The sequence below is a fragment of the Carassius gibelio genome, chromosome B24 (assembly GCF_023724105.1).
Source record: "Carassius gibelio isolate Cgi1373 ecotype wild population from Czech Republic chromosome B24, carGib1.2-hapl.c, whole genome shotgun sequence".
NCBI classification, from domain to species: domain Eukaryota; kingdom Metazoa; phylum Chordata; class Actinopteri; order Cypriniformes; family Cyprinidae; genus Carassius; species Carassius gibelio.
Window position 1 is genome coordinate 8,890,797 of NC_068419.1, and position 21,294 is coordinate 8,912,090.

General features: G+C 33.3%; 2 protein-coding genes across 2 annotated transcripts; both read left to right on the plus strand.

Annotated features, from left to right (window-relative positions):
• The first annotated feature begins 751 nt into the window (after positions 1-751).
• On the plus strand, positions 752-12,223 carry abcc13 (ATP-binding cassette, sub-family C (CFTR/MRP), member 13). Its single transcript, XM_052595526.1, has 23 exons — positions 752-1,008; positions 1,320-1,363; positions 1,449-1,578; positions 1,690-1,865; positions 2,138-2,315; positions 2,483-2,734; positions 2,858-2,923; positions 4,459-4,596; positions 5,079-5,225; positions 5,345-5,423; positions 5,532-5,571; positions 6,347-6,404; positions 6,555-6,774; positions 6,840-6,982; positions 7,202-7,357; positions 7,480-7,670; positions 8,273-8,393; positions 8,473-8,574; positions 8,768-8,911; positions 9,428-9,586; positions 9,833-9,999; positions 10,936-11,130; positions 11,229-12,223. The coding sequence occupies exons 1-23, from the start codon at positions 931-933 to the stop codon at positions 11,311-11,313; spliced, it is 3,069 nt and encodes a 1,022-aa protein (XP_052451486.1). The 5' UTR covers positions 752-930; the 3' UTR covers positions 11,314-12,223.
• A 6,871-nt stretch (positions 12,224-19,094) lies between these two features.
• On the plus strand, positions 19,095-20,763 carry lyz (lysozyme). Its single transcript, XM_052596592.1, has 4 exons — positions 19,095-19,301; positions 19,454-19,609; positions 19,967-20,042; positions 20,230-20,763. Exons 1-4 carry the CDS (start codon positions 19,166-19,168, stop codon positions 20,297-20,299), a joined length of 438 nt encoding a protein of 145 aa, XP_052452552.1. The 5' UTR covers positions 19,095-19,165; the 3' UTR covers positions 20,300-20,763.
• The last annotated feature ends 531 nt before the right edge of the window (positions 20,764-21,294 follow it).

Sequence of the window (21,294 nt, forward strand, 5' to 3'; positions counted from 1 at the left end):
TCACACACAACACAATATGGAACTTTGCATGACATGTCTCTAAGCAACAAAACTGAGCTCATGCTAAACCTGAAAGTCGATTACTTCTTTGAATGAGGCCTTATCATATATCATCATTATATCCACTTTTTGTTTACACGTTCTATGAACATCCGTTTTTTCTTCATGTTCAGATGCATAATGTATTTGAATATACAGAATATAATTAAGAATATATATTTGTATATTCATATCTTGTATGAATGAATAAAATAATTAGCCCAGTTAATATTTATTTTAAGAACTAGAAAATGTATTTTAAACCTGAAAAAAACTCACATATATATATATATATATATAGAGAGAGAGAGAGAGAGAGAGAGATAGATAGATAGATAGATAGATAGATAGATAGATAGATAGATAGATAGATAGAAATAATATGATTATAAGTATTTTAGTGCCCTGAAGAAGCTGCATAATACATATTTACAGATATTTCCCAATAATGAAAAGTAAAATTCATATACAGCACATATATATATATATATATATATATATATATATATATATATATATATATATATATATATATATATATATATATATATATTCAGTCTTTTTCTAGTTTTTTTTTTTTTTCTAATTTAATATACTTTCTGTGTGTATTAAATTAGAAAAAAAAAAGCTCTCGAAAAAGACTGGAAAGCTTTACCCAGCAAAGTGAAACACGCCCACAACCGAAAGCGCGCTCTCATTGGACATGTGCACACGCTGCACGCTCCTCTGTTTATACTCCAGACTCGGTTTAATTTCGCACGGAGAGCGTCCTTTAATTATCCCAAAACATGTCAGAGATGATTTAAACCTAAATATCGTCGACAATTGTAAATGACTTGAAATTTAGGCTACTTTATTTGTTTTCCTGTAAGATGCCTTTGTTCCAGCTGTATGAGACGCAGATGCAGTCATTTACACGCGGCAAGACATTATATTGTTTTTAGACGCTGCCACCGTTACCGAAATGAGGTAAGTACAACTTTTATTGATCTTTTTTTCACACTGCATGAACTGAATTTCTCTTATTTTTAGACTGTCAAGAGAACGCCAGCAGAGAAGCTCACATTAAATTGTTAAATGAGATTTTTTTGTTGTTGTTGTTGTTTTGAAACCGTTTTCTTCAGAAATACACATATATTTTTCTTTTGTATTCCCAAAACAATATTGTGCTGTTTAATCGTTTTTATATTGATTAATCTATTGATTCACTGTGATATTTAATAAATGCATATAATCTCCTGTATTATATACTGTCTCTGCATTATGATTTGTGCTCACAGTCTAAAGGGAGTCTTATCCATATGAACCTCTTTTGGATAAACAGGTAAGCCTGAGCCTATAACTGGGGAGGTTTTCTATGATGTTATAATCCACAGCAAGCTTTAACCGTTTTTTTTTTCTGTATTCAGGATGGTTGTAATGGGACACAGGGGACTGCTGCAGTTGTCTGACCTTTGCAAGCTGTATAATGAGGAGTCTGTCCACACCCTATCCTCTGTGTTTGAGCACGAATGGGAAAAACAACAGAATTACACTGAGGTAACTGTGAACAATAGCCAGGGACAAACACCTCGGTTGTACTTGTTTTCATTGTTAAAACTTAAAAGCGTGCTCTGACTGAGATGCATTGTTAATATTTTATTCATACAGAGGTTGGACTTAGAAGAGGATTCTGGAAGAGAGTCACTGATGGTCTCCAGAAAACCCAATACTGGTTACTCTCTCCTTTATGCATTATGGGTGACATTCCTTCCAGCTTTAGTCAAAGTTGCGCTTCTGAGACTGTCAACTGATATTTTTAGCATTTTAGTTCCTTTGACTCTCAGGTATGAATGTGATTTTTATTTCAAGCCAAGACTGTTCAAAAATACAGTTAAAACATTATATTGTTAAATATTAATACAATATAAAACAACAGTTTTCTATTTAAATATCAGTTCCAGAAAAATAATTTCAGCATTTAAGCACCAATAATAATTGATGAAATCACCAAATCATCCTATTGGAATGATTTCTGAATGATCATGTGTCATTGAAGACTGGAGTATTAGCTGCTGAAATTCTCTGATCTGTTTTTGTACATGTTTTTTAACCTCAGATGGGTTATCCTGTTCTGTGAGAGGCAGGCTGTGTTTGACTGGGCTGGATACACATATTCTCTGGTGGTGATGGGAGCAGTTTGCTGCTGTGCTGTTTCTCAGCATCACTTTGAGAAACATAGTAGGATCATTGCCGCCAATGCACAAGCGGTTCTAGCTGGCTTCCTCTACAGGAAGGTAAAGGTCTTATTAACGGTCCAAACAAAATACAGTCTGCAATTTTTTTCACAAATGTTTTGTCATGCCACTCTGAAAGTATATCCATTTCTTTATTTACTGAAAGGATTTCCTCTTTATTCCATGGTTCATGTTCCCTCCATTCCCCTCCCCCCCATACATTTAAGACATTGTCTTTTTCCCATAGTTCTGAACAGCAATCCAACACCACTCAGGGGACAGATTTGTTAAGAGAGGTTGAAAATGTTACAGAGCTAGTGGTCCCATTAGCTTGTCTTTGGTCCACTCCCCTGAGAGTCTCTCTCTGTCTGGGCTTACTGTGGAGAGAACTGGGCCCAGGTGTTCTAATGGGGGTGGCATTACTACTAGTCCTCATCCCTGTCAACTCTGCAGTAGAGCGCAAAGCCAAACAGCTTCAGGTTAGTAAGGCAAGTCTGTTCAAGAATTCCTTGGGAGTTTGCATGTGAAAAATAAGATGAAGCATGTTTTTGTAAATGTTCTGATGCTGATATGTTTTATAATCTTTGTTTTTTGTTCCTCAGAGAGCTCAGCTGATCATCATGGAAAGGAGTGAACAACTCATCAAGGAAATGTTGCATAAATACCAGGTCTTTTCTGTTCCTAATCCTTTCACTTGATCCTGACATTTATAGTCCTAACTCGACTGAATTAGTTTCATTCCCAATCAGGGGTGATTCTAGGATTTCAGTCTTAGGATGGCTCAGGCACATACCTGAGCATGAGATGATTTAGATTGGAGGAATATTTCCTGCCTTAAAGGTGCTGTAGGGAACTTTTGTAAAGAAATATTTTTTACATATTTATTAAACCTGTCATTATGTCCTGACAGTAGAATATGAGACCGATAATCTGTGAAAAAAATCAAGCTCCTCTGGCTCCTCCCAGTGGTCCTATTGCCATTTGCAGAAAGTCATGCGCTCCCGGTAAAAAACAACCGTAACTTTGTTTGTGTTCAAAATGTAGAAAAATGAACATAATAAGCGAGTACACCATGAATCCATTTTCCAAACCGTGTTTTTGGCTTGTCCTGAATCACTAGGGTACACCTATAATAAGTGTTTATATTCGGACTATTTTAGATTGCTTCGGGGGTACCGCGGCGGAGTAAACCAGTACCTTTGTGATTCTTCATAGACATAAACGGAGAGAAGTAGTTCCGGCTACGATGTTCTTCTGCAAGACGTAAGCAGTTCTGTTTATTAACCGCTAGAGCGTCAAAAGTTCCCTACTGCAGCTTTAAGGACCAAAAAATATCAAGCTCAGTTCTTACCGTATTTTTTGGACTATAAGTCGCACTGGACTATAAGTCGCATTTATTTAGAACAAATAGAAAACATTACCGTCTACAGCCATGAGAGGCTACAGCCAGTCTCTTGACTGGAGACGGTAATGTTTTCTCTTGGTTCATGTCTCCTAGTTCATTTCTCTCGGTTCATGTCAAATTAATTTTGATAAAATAAGTCGCACCTGACTATAAGTCGCAGGACCAGCCAAACTATGAAAAAAAGTGCGACTTATAGTCCGGAAAATACGGTAATTGAATGACTCATTTTTAATCATCTCCGCAATTATCAAACCGCAGCATTCCAATCAATTCCTGATGGACAAAATCAAGTCCTGCTCCGCACTTTTTCTTGCTTGAGAAGCCGTTGTGCTCGAATGTCAGTATAGGTTAAAAAAAAAAAAAAAAACACATTTGCAACTTAGGTTTTGTGGTGCTTTTAGAAACAAAACAATAGCATCTCTTTCACAGTAATGGTTAAATTTTTTTATTTCACTTGTTCAATGTAAAGTTCCATGTTGGCTGTCCCCATTTTTATGCATACTTTATTCAATGCCTAATTAGAAATCATAGAAAACTATTTTATTTTGTATTATATGTAATTTTGAAAATGTTAATGTCTTTCAAATTACATGCCATGTTATATATTACAGCAAAAACAGAAGTGTTTGAAACCAATGAAACCTTGTCAAAAAATAAATAAAAAATGTAGGATGTGGACTTGGTTCAGTCCATCAGTTGTTGATTGGATGCAGACAGATATGTTTACAATAAGATCAATAACATGCATTTAGGTGAATTTTAAAGTGAACCATCCCAACTTAATCTGTCTTTGTGTAGGCGCTGAAGTTTCTCACATGGGAGTCTTGGTTCCATCAAAGAGTTTCAGAGTCACGGGGCAGGGAGCTGGAGATACGGAGAATTCTGGGATATCTGACCGCATTCTCTATGCTCAACTCTATCTGTATGCCTTTCCTGGTGAGTGCTTGATATTTAGGACAAATGCCTTCATGAAAAACAGACTGACACAGCTTCAGCAGTTCATCAGCAAATTCATAAGCAGTTTTTTTTTCTATTGCTACTAGTTATTTTACTATATAATCTTGTCAAGAAACCGTGCTGGTTCGTGTTTAGAGATATTCCATATCCTTACTAAAAAAATGTTTTTTTTCTTTTTTTTTTTTAAACTTACTTCTGCTAAACTGCCCTCTGTGACTTTGACTTCAAATTACCTGGTCTCTGTTCTCCAGATGCACAGGGGCTTACTAAGTAAACAAATCCACAGAGCTCTGAGATTAAAACCCAAACCAAAGTCTATTATAGATTACAACCTGAGGTCAGAACATTTTGGTCCCCATCATTCCACGCTTTCATCAGAATGGACGTGCCCTGTCACTGGACAGATGAAATTAATATCTTCTCTGACCCATATTTCCCATATTCTTTAACTTTCTGTGCAGGTTGGTTTCTCTAGTATTGGTGTGTTTGTGCTGGTGGATGATGGGAATGTTCTCACACCATCTCAGATCTTTACATCCCTCTGTTTCTTCAGATTGCTCCGCCCACCTCTGCTGGAGCTCCTTGGGCTCTTCTCTGCTCTCAAGCAGGTAGCATGCATGTGACATGACACCAAAACAAAGTTTATTGTAGATTTTAAATATAAAGTTTCTTAGTATTTTATACGTATTTTTGTTCAAGTGAATTAATCTCAGCATGATTTATGCAGGCACAGGAGTCTCTTTGCCATCTGGAGAAAATCTTTCTTAGAAAAGACTTGGGCACCACTCAATCAGTTACTTCAAAAGGTAACATCACCATATATGACAACTCACTGATGCGTGGTGAAACACATTTTTTATTTGTATTTTTTTTGGCTGTAAAGCTGTAAAGTGTTACCTGGTCATGTGTTACAGAAGAGCTTCTATCTGATGGCTTCCAACAGCCATGTGACAGGTAAGTTTGTGTTTATTTGTGTTTTACAACATGTATATTTATTGTTTTATAATGTATTGGATGGAATTAATCTATTGAACACCCCTAATGTGAACACTTAGTCTGCTAAGAAATTTTCCTGCTTAAAGAAGTCTCATATGCTCAAAACAGTAAACCTATCATGTTATGAAATATTATTACAATTTAAAATAGCTGTTTTCAGTTTCAATATATTTTTAAAATATAACTTATTTCTGTTATCAAATCTGAAATTTCAGCCAGCATAATAGTAATACAAATGTTTGTGTGCATGTTACGTTATCCTCTGACATTTGATTAGGCAGACTCCAGAACATTGGGTAAAGCACAGTGCGTGACCTGACCCCTTCAGTCTTGGTTGTCCAGTACAGATCCAGAATTAATATTACAATTGCTTTAATCCAAGAACAAACATCATTGCATTTAAGAGCATTAGCAGTGCTTCTGATTTTAATATCTTTCTGATCCCCCTGAGAGAATGTATCATGCTTTTCATACACTGTGTTCTATGTACTAGAGAGGCCTTTGTGGTTTAGTCATGAAGCTTAGTTCAGGTTAAGAAAGGAAGATATGCACAGAATCACAGGGTGATGGGGACCAGTAAAATCTCATGGGAAAAACTGAACAGGGCTGCCAAAGTTTTCTTTTTATCCCACATTAATGAGCTGTTGTTTCTCCAACCTGCTATTCTTCTGATGCTTGCACTGCAGTTTTACCTCGAGTAGTCTAAATAATTTTGATGTATTGATTTTTACAGGTGTAAAGATAAGCACAGTCATTTTGATGAAAAAAGTGATCACTGTCTATCCAAAAAAGTATGTACCAAAAAAAATTTCAACTGATTTAAAAAAAATATATTTTTTAAATATTTTATTTATATATTTATATTTCAAAATTTATCTTTCAAAATCTTTAAGACTAATACAAAATGTATTTTGTGTAATGATGTGGTTTTGTAATTTTAGGGCAGTGGAAAAGCCTGCATGCTGTATTTGAGGGCTTTCGGCTGGCACTGGCTGGCAGTTTCTTCGCTTGTCTACCTGTCTGTGTGTGCTGTTAGTTTAGCACAAGATGGGATCCTGAGTGTGTGGACGGGTGAAGCCAAAGAAGTTCAAGGCCTGGAAGGGTGGAGAGAGCTCAGAAACTCACGACTGTCTGCGTATGCACTGTTTGGACTCCTGCAAGGTGATCAACCTTTGACTTTTATTTGAGTAAGTGTATTTGTTAACTTATATGCTTTTGTATCGCAGCCTTCCTTGTGTGCTGTGCTGCCTACTGTCTGACCTGTCTCAGGGCTTCTCATACACTGCACTCAAAGCTTCTGTCAGATGTTCTTCACATGCCTATGCATTCCCAGACTGACATGACACGGCTACTGCAAGCATTCACTCAGGTGAGTGTTGTCCTCCAGGAGGCGGTGTGGAGCATAGTTCAAAACAAGTTAACTGAAAAAGGCCCATTTGATTCCAACATGTGGCAGGTCATCACTGTTGTGCCCTTGAGGAAGTATATATTATATAACACATACAAGTAAATATGATATAAAACCAAGATAGATATTCCTTGATCCCGTTTTAACAAAACCAAACATTGTGATCTCATGTTGGATTAGGATATGCAGGTGATTGATGAAGAGCTGCCCAAACATTTGCACAGCTGCTTGAAGAGTCTTTTGGACATATTGAGCACCATCACTCTGATCAGCTTCATCATGCCGGTTTTCAGCCTAGCTCTCTTCCCGCTGATAATCCTCTTCCTCCGTATTCAGGTACATCAGTTTTCCCAGAATATATTGACCTGAAGCTTTATACATAAGCAAATCACCATTTAACATCAGGAAGTATTTACAAATGGATATTATACAGGTATTTTTTCTTATTTTTCTTTCAGTCACGCCTTGTTTCAGCCCAGAGTCATATCAGACACATGGAGACAAGCCCAGTTGCTTCTCTGGAGTGTGTGACACAGTGTTTTGAAGCTCCACTTTCTGGGCCAAAACATAGGGAGGTGTGTCTGACACACTGCCTCCAAGCCTTAAATCAAAACCTGCTGGTCAAGTACCACAAAATCAACACAGAAAGGTCAAAAAAGGTTTTTATATATATATATGTGTGTGTGTGTATTATTTATATATGCTCATTATGTGAAGGATTCTGAGAGTTCCGCTTGTTGTGAACTGATAAAAAAATGATAAATGAAAAAAAAAAGTTTGACTTTCAACATTTGAAATTAAGCACCTAGTAAATCATCAGTGGTTTAATGATTAACCTTCTATTGTCTCACTCCAATGCCTAACTCCCAAAGTATGTTTGTGTGTATTTCTGCCAGCTTCTTATAGCTAATAAATTACATTAATCTTTTAAAGCAAAATTATTAACACTGATGTTTGTACGAAAATTAAAAAGGTTTGTTGCTGAAAACAAGATAAGAGATTTGGCCTTATAGGTGCTCTGCAAGTTTTGTTTTGGCCTGCCTCCTGAACAGCAGTACACCAGGGGGCGCCATTCAAGTGTAATGCACATCTTTGATTGATTATATTATTGCTTTTGCAACTGGAGTTGTCTTGTATTTGTACAATGCAATAAAATATTGTACATATTTTGATATAAATACATTTATATAAAAAAAAATTGTGCAACTTCAGCTGCAGCTATGATTAGTTTGATTTATGACCTGTGTGCAGTCGGGCTGCGTTGCGGTTAGATGGTATTGCTGGGATTGTGCTGTTCCTGGTCAGTCTGATTCTGCTGGAGACTGAACCGGACTCTGGGCTTGTGGTTCTGGCATTGATCTGTGCCTTCAATGTAAGTTCATCTGTTCTGATGCCTAACCTTAAGTTTTGTATGATTTATTCATGATGATTATGAAATTTTTTTGTTACAGATTAAAAAAGCTATTCACCAATACCCTCATGCTGCCTCTGATATCAACATGGACATGCTGAGCATGCAAAACCTTTGTGAATTTGCCAAAGTGGAGAAGGAGGTACAGGATAAAATAATACTTACTTAATAAGTAAATACTTCTCTTTGTGCTTGTCAGCTCACACCTAACCCTACATGGTCAGATTAATTGTGTACTAAATCCCAAAGAGGATGTCTTGTCACCTTTAAGTGTCACTGGTTGTTATTTCCTCTCCATGGAAATGGACTGAGCCAACTGCCCCATTATTCCTTAGGCAGCATGGAAAAAATCCTACAGACCACCCAGTGACTGGCCCCAGCATGGAGAGGTGAAGTTCAGGAACTACGAGTCTGAAGCCTCCTCTAATGACACACCAGCTCTCAGAGGAATCAATCTCACCATTCTAAAAGGGGAAAAGGTACTTTGAATATTTGTTTGTTTTCTTGCCAAAGATTTACATACTGAAAATAATTAATTATTTAATGTTATTTATAAGACAAAGAATTCCATACTGTACTGATAATAAATAAGTGAATTTATTTATATTAATATTTATTTATTTATTTATAAGCCTAATAAGTAAATTAGTTACTAATTAATATCATCATTTAATTTTATTTATACAGATAATAATCAATATCAATATGTATTTTTATTCAACATATTTATTGTTATTTTTATTTATGTTAATCTCATGTAAAAATAAATCAATTATATTATTTTAATCATTCATTTATATTTGCTAATTTATGATTAATAATAATACTTTTAATAATATTTTACTATCATTGTTATTAGATTTACATTTCTATTGGACAATGTATTCATTTTAAATAATTTATTTAAAATTTTTTGATTATACTTATATATTTATTTTATTTTCCCATTGAATATATCCGTATTTAAACCTGAGGGTGGTTTTTGTTTGTTATAGATTGGGGTTGTAAGCAGGGGGAAGAGCGACACCGATGCTTTGGTTAGCAGTCTGTTCCGGTCAGTGGAGGCCAGGAGCGGCGCTGTGCTGATTGATGATATAAACATCGCACGCATGGGTCTGTTTGACCTTCGTAGCCGTCTGCAAATCATTCCTCAGGTTAGTCAAACAATTTTACATTTGCATAGAAGAGAATGGATGTCGATCTAGCTCAATCCAGCCACAGCAAAGACCGGAGGCGAAGGAGTGTTGACAGGTAACAGAACTATTTCACTGGGTGGGGTTGAAGGAATGCTCTCCAATATTGTATGTAATGTTAAACTAGCTTTACCCAGGCTCCGCCAGTAACAAGCATTATCCAATTATTGAAGTCTCTAATGAGTTATGGTGTTCTGTGTGTTACAGGTTCCAGTACTGTTCTCTGGTACCCTGAGGGCTAACCTGGACCCGTTTGCTCTGCATACTGAAGCACAGGTGTGGTTGGCTCTGGAGCTCTGCCATCTGAAGGAGCGTGTTCGACTATTGCCTGCTCAGCTGCTGCACCCTGTACAGAGGACCTCCCTCGCTTTCAGGTGTGTGGGAAAACAATCTTTGGATCCCTCGGGCCAATTTTACATGTTTATATACCAGAATATAGTCCATCTTCATATAGTTAAATAAATGGCTGATGTAGAAAACATAGTAACCTATTGTAGATATTCAACTCAAGGTCCAGGTGGTCTGTTTATTAATTTTACTGAATCATTACATTTATTTGATATAAAATGTCAACAATATGCATTAGAAATTGCAAATTGGGTACCATAATTTGGGAAAGTACGAAATTGAATATATTATAATACACAATATAAAATATGAAGTTGGGTCCAGCCTGGGTGATGCCTTGGTGATTAGTATATGAAATACATAAAACCTTTTATATAATATGACACACATTAAACATATTGCATATTTATTTTATTAACAAAAATAATCATAAATAAAACATTTAATTAATACAATCAAGGAACAGGATCACAAATAACTGAAAAGGCTGCTTATTGTGTGTTAAAAATGTGGTCCTGGTCAGTAAATAAACAAGTAGATTAAAATGTTTTCAACTGCAAAAAAATTTAAGTTAAATATTAAATAATCTGTTAAATATAAAATATTTTGTTTATAATTTTCATACAAATAAAAATCAGTAAAACATTAAATCAATAAAAAAACAGAATCACACATAAGTTTATCATTTAATTATCAAAAAGTTCTATTAAGTGAATTTTGTAAACATATATAATTGAGCCGCAATTGGTTATAAGGGCTGCTTGCTTGGCATGAAGAAGAACTGCAGCGTGAAATGATTCACGTTCCGGCTGGAATCAATCATGAGTCCAGATCTGGACAGTGGCTCTGTTTTATTACCTCATGAAACATTATAGTTTTCTCTATGGCAACCTTTGTGTACCGGCACAACAAACAAGTGGTTGTTATGGGTTAAATATTTTTCTGTTTTTGTGTTGTGACAGCTTTGGCCAGAGGAGGCTGCTCTGTTTGGCCAGAGCCTTGCTTGCAAGGGTCAGAATCCTGCTTGTGGAAGAGGCTCTGCCTTGTGTGGACCTAGAAACAGAGGACCTGGTCCAACAGTTGATCCACACTGAGTTTAAACACTGCACTGTACTGTGGCTCACTCAGAATCCGCTCACAGTCATGCACACTGACAGGTCAGGAGCAACAATCCTTTATGTAACAAGTGACTCATCCTGTCATTAAACATCAAGTATTCCAGTTCGGTATTTATGACCTTTTGTTTCTCCTTCAGGGTGCTGGTTTTGAATAAGGGACAAGCTGTGAACTTTGAAGCCCCTTCCACCCTCCTCCAGCAGGGGCCGCTGTTCAGTCAATGAGACGGGACCTTGCTCTTTCATCCAATTATTATTCTGTTATTATGTACTTATTTCTTATTGACTAAATATTTAAGATACTCATTTTAAAACATACATTAGGTTCTCTAAAGCACAGTTTATTCACACGTTAATTAATGAAGGTTTTGGACACACTAAACTGAATAAATGATTACATTAAAAAAAGTAACAAGTGATACACAAACAGATTTTGAAATATTCAAGCAGATTGTGGGTGTTTTTTTGTATTTGTATTTTCCATTTAATATTTTACAATATTAATAATGTATTTAGTTTGATAATTTAATTGTAATACAGTAAAATGTTTATTAATTTATTACAATAATGTTTTTGCCACCTAGTTAAAATAAGTAATAATAAATAAATAAAAATTATGTCTTGCATAAGCACACAAACTTGCCATTTTATAATGTTTACAAACATGAATTTCAAGATACCTTATATATCTGTGCTGTTTATAAAGGGCTGTCACTTATCTTCTAGCTGATGTCAGATCAAGTTTGGTATTTTTGGCACTTTTGATACTCTTTTGCCAGTTTTACAAGAAGTAGAATATGCACACCTGCAGTATGATAAATAATATGTAAGCAAGCAGCAGGTCTTCCCTTCTAAGGGCTGTTTGTGGTTATGCACAGCGGCCGTTTGAGCTGTTTGTTGACACATTCTCATCTTCTCCATTTCCTTTGCTGTTGTTGTCAGTTAATTGCACATTAGGTTGCACGAAGGAGCCGTTTTTTCACAACAGTTTTCCACATTGTAACTGGTCTCCGCATCTTTCCTCAAGATTTCCGGATGTTTGGATGACAGATAAAAATACTTTGTTTTAATTTTGTGGTGTTATAGATATTACAACTTGTATGGAAATTTCTGAATAAAAAAATTATAAAACCAATGTATATTTGATTTATAGAGCGCTGCACTGTATATGTATGTGTGTGTGTGTCTGTGTGTATATATATATATATATATATATATATATATATATATATATATATATATGTGTGTGTGTGTGTGTATATATATATATATATATATGTGTGTGTGTGTGCGTGTGCACTGTAAAAAATGATGTTAACTATTTTAAGTTGACTTAATTTAATATTATAAACAAACTATTTTAAGTTCACTCAACTTAATTTAATATTATATAAACAAACTATTTTAAGTTGACTCAATTTAATATTTTATGAACAAACTATTTTAAGTTGACTCAACTTAATTTAATATTTTATGAACAAACTATTTTAATTGACTCAATTTAATATTACATAATCAAACAATTTTAAGTTCACTCAACTTAATTTAATATTTTATGAACAAACTATTTTAGGTTCACTCAATTTAATATTTTATGAACAAACTATTTTAAGTTGACTCAACTTAATTTAACTATTAACTATTTTAAGTTGCCTCAACTTAATTTAATATTTTATGGACAAACAATTTTAAGTTGACTCAACTTAATTTCATATTTTATGAACAAACTATTTTAAGTTGACTCAACTTAATTTATTATTTTCTGAACAAACTATTTTAAGTTGACTCAACTTAGTTTAATATTTTATGAACAAACTATTTTAAGTTGACTCAATTTAACTATTAACTATTTTAAGTTGACTCAACTTAATTTAATATTTTCTGAACAAACTATTTTAAGTTGACTCAACTTAATTTAACTATTAACTATTTTAAGTTGACTCAACTTAATTTAACTATTAACTATTTTAAGTTTACTCAACTTAATTTCATATTTTCTGAACAAACTATTTTAAGTTGACTCAACTTAATTTAACTATTTTAAGTTGACTCAATTTAATATTTTCTGAACAAACTATTTTAAGTTGACTCAACTTAATTTAACTATTAACTATTTTAAGTTGACTCAACTTAATTTAATATTTTCTGAACAAACTATTTTAAGTTGACTGAACTTAATTTAAATATTAACTATTTTAAGTTGACTCAACTTAATTTAATATTTTATGAACAAACTATTTTAAGTTGACTCAACTTAATTTAATATTTTATGAACAAACTATTTTAAGTTGACTCAACTTAATTTTAATATTTTATGAACAAACTATTTTAAGTTCACTCAACTTAATTTAGGATTTTATGAACAAACTATTTTAAGTTGACTTAAATTAATTTTAATATTATATGAACAAACTATTTTAAGTTGACTCAACTTAATTTAACTATGAACTATTTTAAGTTGACTCAACTTAATTTAACTATTAACTATTTTAAGTTGACTCAACTTAATTTAACTATTAACTATTTTAAGTTGACTCAACTTAATTTAGTATTTTATGAACAAACTATTTTAAGTTGACTCAACTTAATTTAGTATTTTATGAACAAACTATTTTAAGTTGACTCAACTTAATTTTAATATTATATGAACAAATTATTTTAAGTTGACTCAACTTAATTTAATTTTTTATGAACAAACTATTTTAAGTTGACTCAACTTAATTTAGGATTTTATGAACAAACTATTTTAAGTTGACTCAACTTAATTTTAATATTATATGAACAAACTATTTTAAGTTCACTCAACTTAATTTAATATTTTCTGAACAAACTATTTTAAGTTGACTCAACTTAATTTTACTATTAACTATTTTAAGTTGACTCAACTTAATTTAATATTTTCTGAACAAACTATTTTAAGTTGACTCAACTTAATTTAACTATTAACTATTTTAAGTTGACTCAACTTAATTTAGTATTTTATGAACAAACTATTTTAAGTTGACTCAACTTAATTTAGTATTTTATGAACAAACTATTTTAAGTTGACTCAACTTAATTTAGTATTTTATGAACAAGCTATTTTAAGTTGACTCAACTTAATTTTAATATTATATGAACAAACTATTTTAAGTTGACTCAACTTAATTTTAATATTATATGAACAAACTATTTTAAGTTGACTCAACTTAATTTAATATTTTATGAACAAGCTATTTTAAGTTGACTCAACTTAATTTTAATATTATATGAACAAACTATTTTAAGTTGACTCAACTTAATTTAGTATTTTATGAACAAGCTATTTTAAGTTCACTCAACTTAATTTAATATTATATGAACAAACTATTTTAAGTTGACTCAACTTAATTTAGTATTTTATGAACAAGCTATTTTATGTTGACTCAACTTAATTTTAATATTATATGAACAAACTATTTTAAGTTGACTCAACTTAATTTTAATATTATATGAACAAACTATTTTAAGTTGACAACTTAATTTTAATATTATATGAACAAGCTATTTTAAGTTGACTCAACTTAATTTAGTATTTTATGAACAAGCTATTTTAAGTTGACTCAACTTAATTTTAATATTATATGAACAAACTATTTTAAGTTGACTCAACTTAATTTAGTATTTTATGAACAAACTATTTTAAGTTGACTCAACTTAATTTAATATTATATGAACAAACTATTTTAAGTTGACTCAACTTAATTTAGTATTTTATGAACAAACTATTTTAAGTTCACTCAACTTAATTTAGTATTTTATGAACAAGCTATTTTAAGTTGACTCAACTTAATTTTAATATTATATGAACAAACTATTTTAAGTTGACTCAACTTAATTTTAATATTATATGAACAAACTATTTTAAGTTGACTCAACTTAATTTAATATTATATGAACAAACTATTTTAAGTTGACTCAACTCAATTTTATATTATATGAAACAAACTATTTTAAGTTCACTCAACTTAATCTTAAATACATTTAGTTTGTTGTAACAACTAGCCAATAAGTTTACACGGTTGCCTTAAAATTATTAGTTAAATCAACTTCAACTCAATTTAACATGACAAAAGCTTCTTTGTTAAAACAAATTATTCTGGAATAACGGAGCACAAATAAATCATAACTTCAACATTTATTATAACATTTACAAAAATATAAATTAATTGAATTTAAGTTATACTGTATATAAATGAGTAGAATTAATTGTTCCTTGAATAAAAACATTAAAACACATTTGTTACGACCACTTGGCTCAGACAGTGATCACAACATGAAAGGAGAGACCACACCGACCACTTCATTTAACCAAGAGTGTTTATATAACAAAAAGAATAAAAAGGTATCAGTAAGTGTAAGGTTTAACCAAAAGTGTAGTGTTCGTCTGTAGAATGAAACAGGTGGTGAGAGGAGGTAAGTGCGACGAGCGAGGAGCCACCAGCCACCCAGACCGCCGCCCGAAGAGGAGAGAGAGAAGGAGACCCCGGAAGGCCTCTTTTAACCGGTCATCCATTAACCTTTACAGCCAGCCTACAGCTCCACCTGTAGGACTAAAACAGACAAACAGACAGCAACCATCAAACACAGACAAACAACAAGCTGCCCAGCAGCACGGCAAAGCCGGTCATGCCACATTAAAGAAACAGGATACAAGCTTTTTTTAAAATGTCAAATGTGAGAATAAAAATTTGTCAGTGTAATGACATTAACATCAGCTTGAATTAAGTGCGAATTAAAAAAAAAAAAAATTCATGACCATGACACATGAAAATAATTTGCTCAAAACAATATTTTGTCTGCTCAACAAAACAAAAATGAGTATGGAGTATGCACAACCATATAGAATGAATGAAATGAGAAAACTGTTGAAAAGCAAACCATAAAATATCATGTCACTATTCATAACAAGTCTCAACTATCATTAAAAAGCATTTCTCAATTAGTTCACCCAAAATGAAATTTGTCATTACTCACCCTCATGTCATTCAAAACCTGCTAGACGTTAATTCGTCTCTGGAACACAAATTAAGATATTTTTAATGAAATCCATTGACAGCCTATGCAGCTACCACTTTCAAACCCCAGTAAGATAATAAAGACATCATTTAAGTAATCCATGTGACTGTGGATTAACCTCAGGTTTATGAAGTGATGTGAGTGCTTTGTTGAAAACGTGGACATGCATTGAAGATTGATAAGATTAATATTTTATAAATATTGATATTTTTCCGCAAACAAAGCATGTATTAAATTATGTCTTTATAACCTTACTGGGGCTTGAAAGTGGTAGCTGCATAGGCGCTCAATGGATGAACAAAAAACTCTCCGATTTCAGAGATTTTGTATTCCAGAGACGAATGAATGTCTTGCAGGTTTGGAACGACATGAAGATGAGTAACAATTTACTCCGTAACTCTGGCCGAACATGTCTCACCACCAATTTTCATCCGCACTTTTTAGAGTACTTTAAATGTATATTTGACCTTCTTGGGGTAAGTGATATTCAGGGCATAAAGAAGCCCCATTAGAACAGCAAAAGCATTTGACACGTCCTCTTTGCTTGACACGCGCTCTTTCCTTGACATCAAGCAAAAACTGCTCCTCTAACACCACAGCCACATCAATAAATTCCTTTGGGAGGAGGTTTGCAGGGTTCTCCTCTGTGGACACCAAGATTCCAAAATTCATCTCCTTCACCACCTCTTCCTCAACAGTTGACTAATAAGAGAAAAAGGAAATTACTATGAATAACAAAATTACAAAGCATTTGTAGGTTAAAGGGTTCGTTCACCCAATGATCAAAATAATGTCATTAATGACTCACCCTCATGTCGTTCCAAACCAGTAAGACCTCCGTTCATCTTTGGAACACAGTTTAAGATATTTTAGATTTAGTCCGAGAGCTTTCAGTCCCTCCATTGACACTGTGTGTACGGTCTACTGTCCATGTCCAGAAAGGCAATAAAAACATCTTCAAAGTAGTCCATGTGACATCAGAGGATCCGTTAGAATTTTTTGAAGCATCGAAAATACATTTTGGTCCAAATATAGCAAAACTATGTCTTTATTCAGCATTGTCTTCTCTTCCATGTCTATTGTGAGAGAGAGTTCAAAACAAAGCAGTTTGTGATATCCGGTTCGCGAACAAATCACTTGATGTAACAGGATCTTCTTGAACCAGTTCACCAAATCGAACTGAATTGTTTGAAACGGTTCGTGTCTCCAATAAACATTAATCCACAAATGACTTAAGCTGTTAACTTTTTTAATGTGGCTGACACTCAGTCTGAGTTAAAACAAACCAATATCCCGGAGTAATTCATTTACTCAAACAGTACACTGACTGAACTGCTGTGAAGAAAGAACTGAAGATGAACACAGAGTCGAGCCAGATAACGAACAAACGATTGACTCGATCATTCTAGAGTCAAGATCCGGTTGCATCGGTTGTCGGATCAGAAGTAGTGATGGTAAGTTTGGTTATTTTCACTGGTTCTTTTGTTTTAACCCAGAGGGACTGTCAACTACATTAAAAAAGTTAACAGCTTAAGTCATTTGTGGATTAATGCTTATTGGAGACGCAAACTAGGGCTGCACGATATTGGGAAAAAATGACATTGCGATATTTTATTTTTCTGCGATACATATTGCGATATGAAATCTTATCTAATTTTTTCTTACAAACAAAAATGGGTTGAGCACACTTACATTCTCATTTTAAATGATTTAAACATCAGGGTATTTTTTTAATTAGAGTAAATTATTTGTAACTTTAGGATATGGTTTGAATAGTTAACATTAACCAACATGATCTTACCATGAGCAATACTTTTTTTACTATATTTATTAATCTTTGTTTATCTTAGTTTATAAAAACACAGCTGTTCATTGTTTGGTAATGTTACTTCACCATGCATTAACTATGTTAACAAATACTGTACAACTTTTGATTTCAACAATGAAGGCTATAGCCTAAATGTTGAAATTAACAATGTTGTAGAAGTGCAGTTTAGTAATAGCAAATGTTAAATAATGTAGTTAAATAGTTTAATAAATAGAAAATTATTGTTAAATTATTGTTAAAGTGTTACTGATGTTTTTGATACACCAATTCAGACGTCTCGTGAGTTCAGTGTTGGACAGGTCAGTTGTTTAAACTGTTCGCGCATCTGTTCATTAGTTCGTGTAATTATCTCTGCAGTTTAGGATATCACACAAGTTTTGACAACACAGAAAACATTTCATCACTGGATAGTGATGCTCGACACCATCGTGTCAATTGATTTTGATTAATATGCGCGAGGGACAGAGAGCAAGACAGCGCAATGTAATTTTACACGTTAAGCCAATAAATACAAATATTTAACTTACCAAAGTTGTATTCTGGTAAAATTTCCAAGCTTCATGGAGAAGCTGACCAGTATGGCTGACGACCTTCTTCTGTCTGCAATGGACTTCACAAGAATGATGAGAATGACGAGATCTCGCGATAAGTGATTTTGAGAACGTGATATTGCTACTTCATTGATTCAACACATTTTTTTAAGTTGAGAGGACAAATAATCTAGTTAAGTCAACTTTCGAGCTAGTTGAGACAGTGAAAACTTACAATTTTTAGTTGAATGAACAAATTCAGTAACTGCAAGTTGTGTAAACATAAAACATCTAAACTGCTTAATAATTTTTACTTTTTTATGTGTGTGTGTTTGTGTGTACATATATGCTGCTTTCTTTATAGCTACATCATGACTGGGTTTCCCCAGTATTGTATATTGTCTTATGTTCAATCTTGTTTGATCCAAGACTTTTACACAGTTTCTCTGCACATGAAATAGATGTTTTTGCTTAGAACTAAAAATAGAACAGCCCAAAGTCAGTTATTGCCTCAGCAGCCATAACTGAAGCAACTGCAAACTCCATGCACTTGTGAAAAATTGGTTGCGACACAAACCTTTCACTTGACTTATAAATAATCCCACTCTACAGCTTCCACCCTCCATCTGAACTCCTCTTCAGATAGCAGATATTGACTGGTTTTCTGAGCAGCAGTGCAGATATGAAGGTGGCGATTGCGGTCTTGTGTCTGATGTGGCTGTGCTCGTGTGAGAGCCGCAGGCTGGGTCGCTGTGATGTTGTCCGCATCTTCAAGAATGAGGGACTTGATGGATTTGAGGGATTCTCACTTGGCAACTGTGGGTACTTTTGTTTTTTGGATTTTCAGTACTGACTTGCAGTGTTTGGCATATCTGATTGTATTAATTAAATCTTCAATAAACATAAAATGGATTATAAAACTGGTCATAATATATTTTATTCCCTTTGGTTTCGAACTTAATTTCAACAGACGTGTGCATGGCCTACTGGGAAAGCAAGTTTAAGACCCACAGAGTGCGTTCAGCTGATGTTGGAAAAGACTATGGGATCTTCCAGATTAACAGTTTCAAATGGTGCGAAGATGGCACTCCAGGTGGAAAGAACCAATGCAAAGTTCCCTGTTCAGGTACTTTATTACCTTTAAATAGATTTCATGTGACAATGATTGTATTTACAAGCATTATTTGGATGTTGCTGCCTGAAATACAGTGGGGGTCTGAAAAATCTGATTCAAAATTGTATTTAGAATAAAATAAATGAATACAATTAATTGTATTGTATAAATATTTGCTTCAGAAGTTATTCTCACAAAACAATTAGTGCAGAAACAGTTTTCACCCAGAAATTGCTAGTCAATTTCACTTAAAGTGCAAAAATACAAAAAAATCAGGAAAAAAGTAAAATTGACTTTTTGACTCCACTGTATCTGTGCTTTTAAACTTTGATATTACATTCTTGTTTATACATGTTTACCATTTGATAGATTTGCTTCAGGATGACCTGAAGGCTTCAGTTAAATGTGCAAAGCTCATTGTGAAAACCGAAGGACTGAAATCATGGCAAGTATTCACTGCATATATCCTTAGGCACAACTGACAAAGTTTATTTGTCTAATTAACAAAGGTCGCTTGTCCCTTTAGAAATCTGGCCTTAAGCTATGTCTATCACTGCATTACATCCAGTGTATTGATCTGTTGTGCATGTGTGCTTTTGACATAATGGTAATGTTGATCTTTGTGTCTGCAGGGACACCTGGGATAGTTACTGTAAGGGGCGTAAGATGTCACGCTGGGTGAAAGGTTGTGAGGAGCACTAATAAAGCCTTGATTGCTCTATCTAATTATCTATAATGCTTTCAGATTATGTACTAATGCTTTTAAACTCTTGGTTGATGTGACTTTTAAAACTAAAGACTTTGTCATTATTACCATTTGTGACCTTGATCTTGAGATGTGTATTAAAACATCTTCCAAAATTGTTAATCATTTGTGCTTTGCAGTGCTTTTCAGTCTCACATTTGGCTAAAGCTTATGCAGCAGCAAATTATGACAGATTTGTTTGATACTAGTAGATAGTAGCAGAGGGCTGCTTTTATTAAAAATGGAATAATCAGTAAACACAAATTGATTGAACAGTACTTTTAATATTGTACTGGTCTCCCTCAATGTCTATGCCCATTGTGTTTTATATGCAATTTCAGGTGAATTAACTACAACTATATGAACACATGCATATCACTGTAAAAAAAAAATGTAATAAAAAATAAAGGCAAAATTTACACATTGAGTCAAATGTGAATTTTTGAAGTAAAAGGTACTTAAAAAAAATCTGTTTTATTTATAATGAAAAATCATTTTTACTGTGTACTAATTATTGTTAATGTATTATTAATCTTCCAGTTAAATTTTTGACTCAAAGTGTTATGCTGAGAATATCATATGCAATGCAAGTGACATGCACACAAATACATAACATCGTATTGGTAACACAACACCAAAATGCAATATTAATATTAATTTAGCAGCATAATATGTACATAAATACATAATGTACATAACTAAACAGAATGGTTTTTCACCATAAATCAAGATGACGTAATTTTCACATTCATATCTGAATTTAACACAATTTTACTGTGAAATTGTAATTAATAGTATTTATTGACCATTTTTTTTAATTATTATTATTTTTTTACCATAGATTTCTACACTCTTTAACATTAAATTAATTAATTAATTTTCATAACCTCCTTTATTCCAGTTCTGATAAAGCCATGTGAAGAGCTGTTTGGATCTTGTTCGGGTGGAGAAT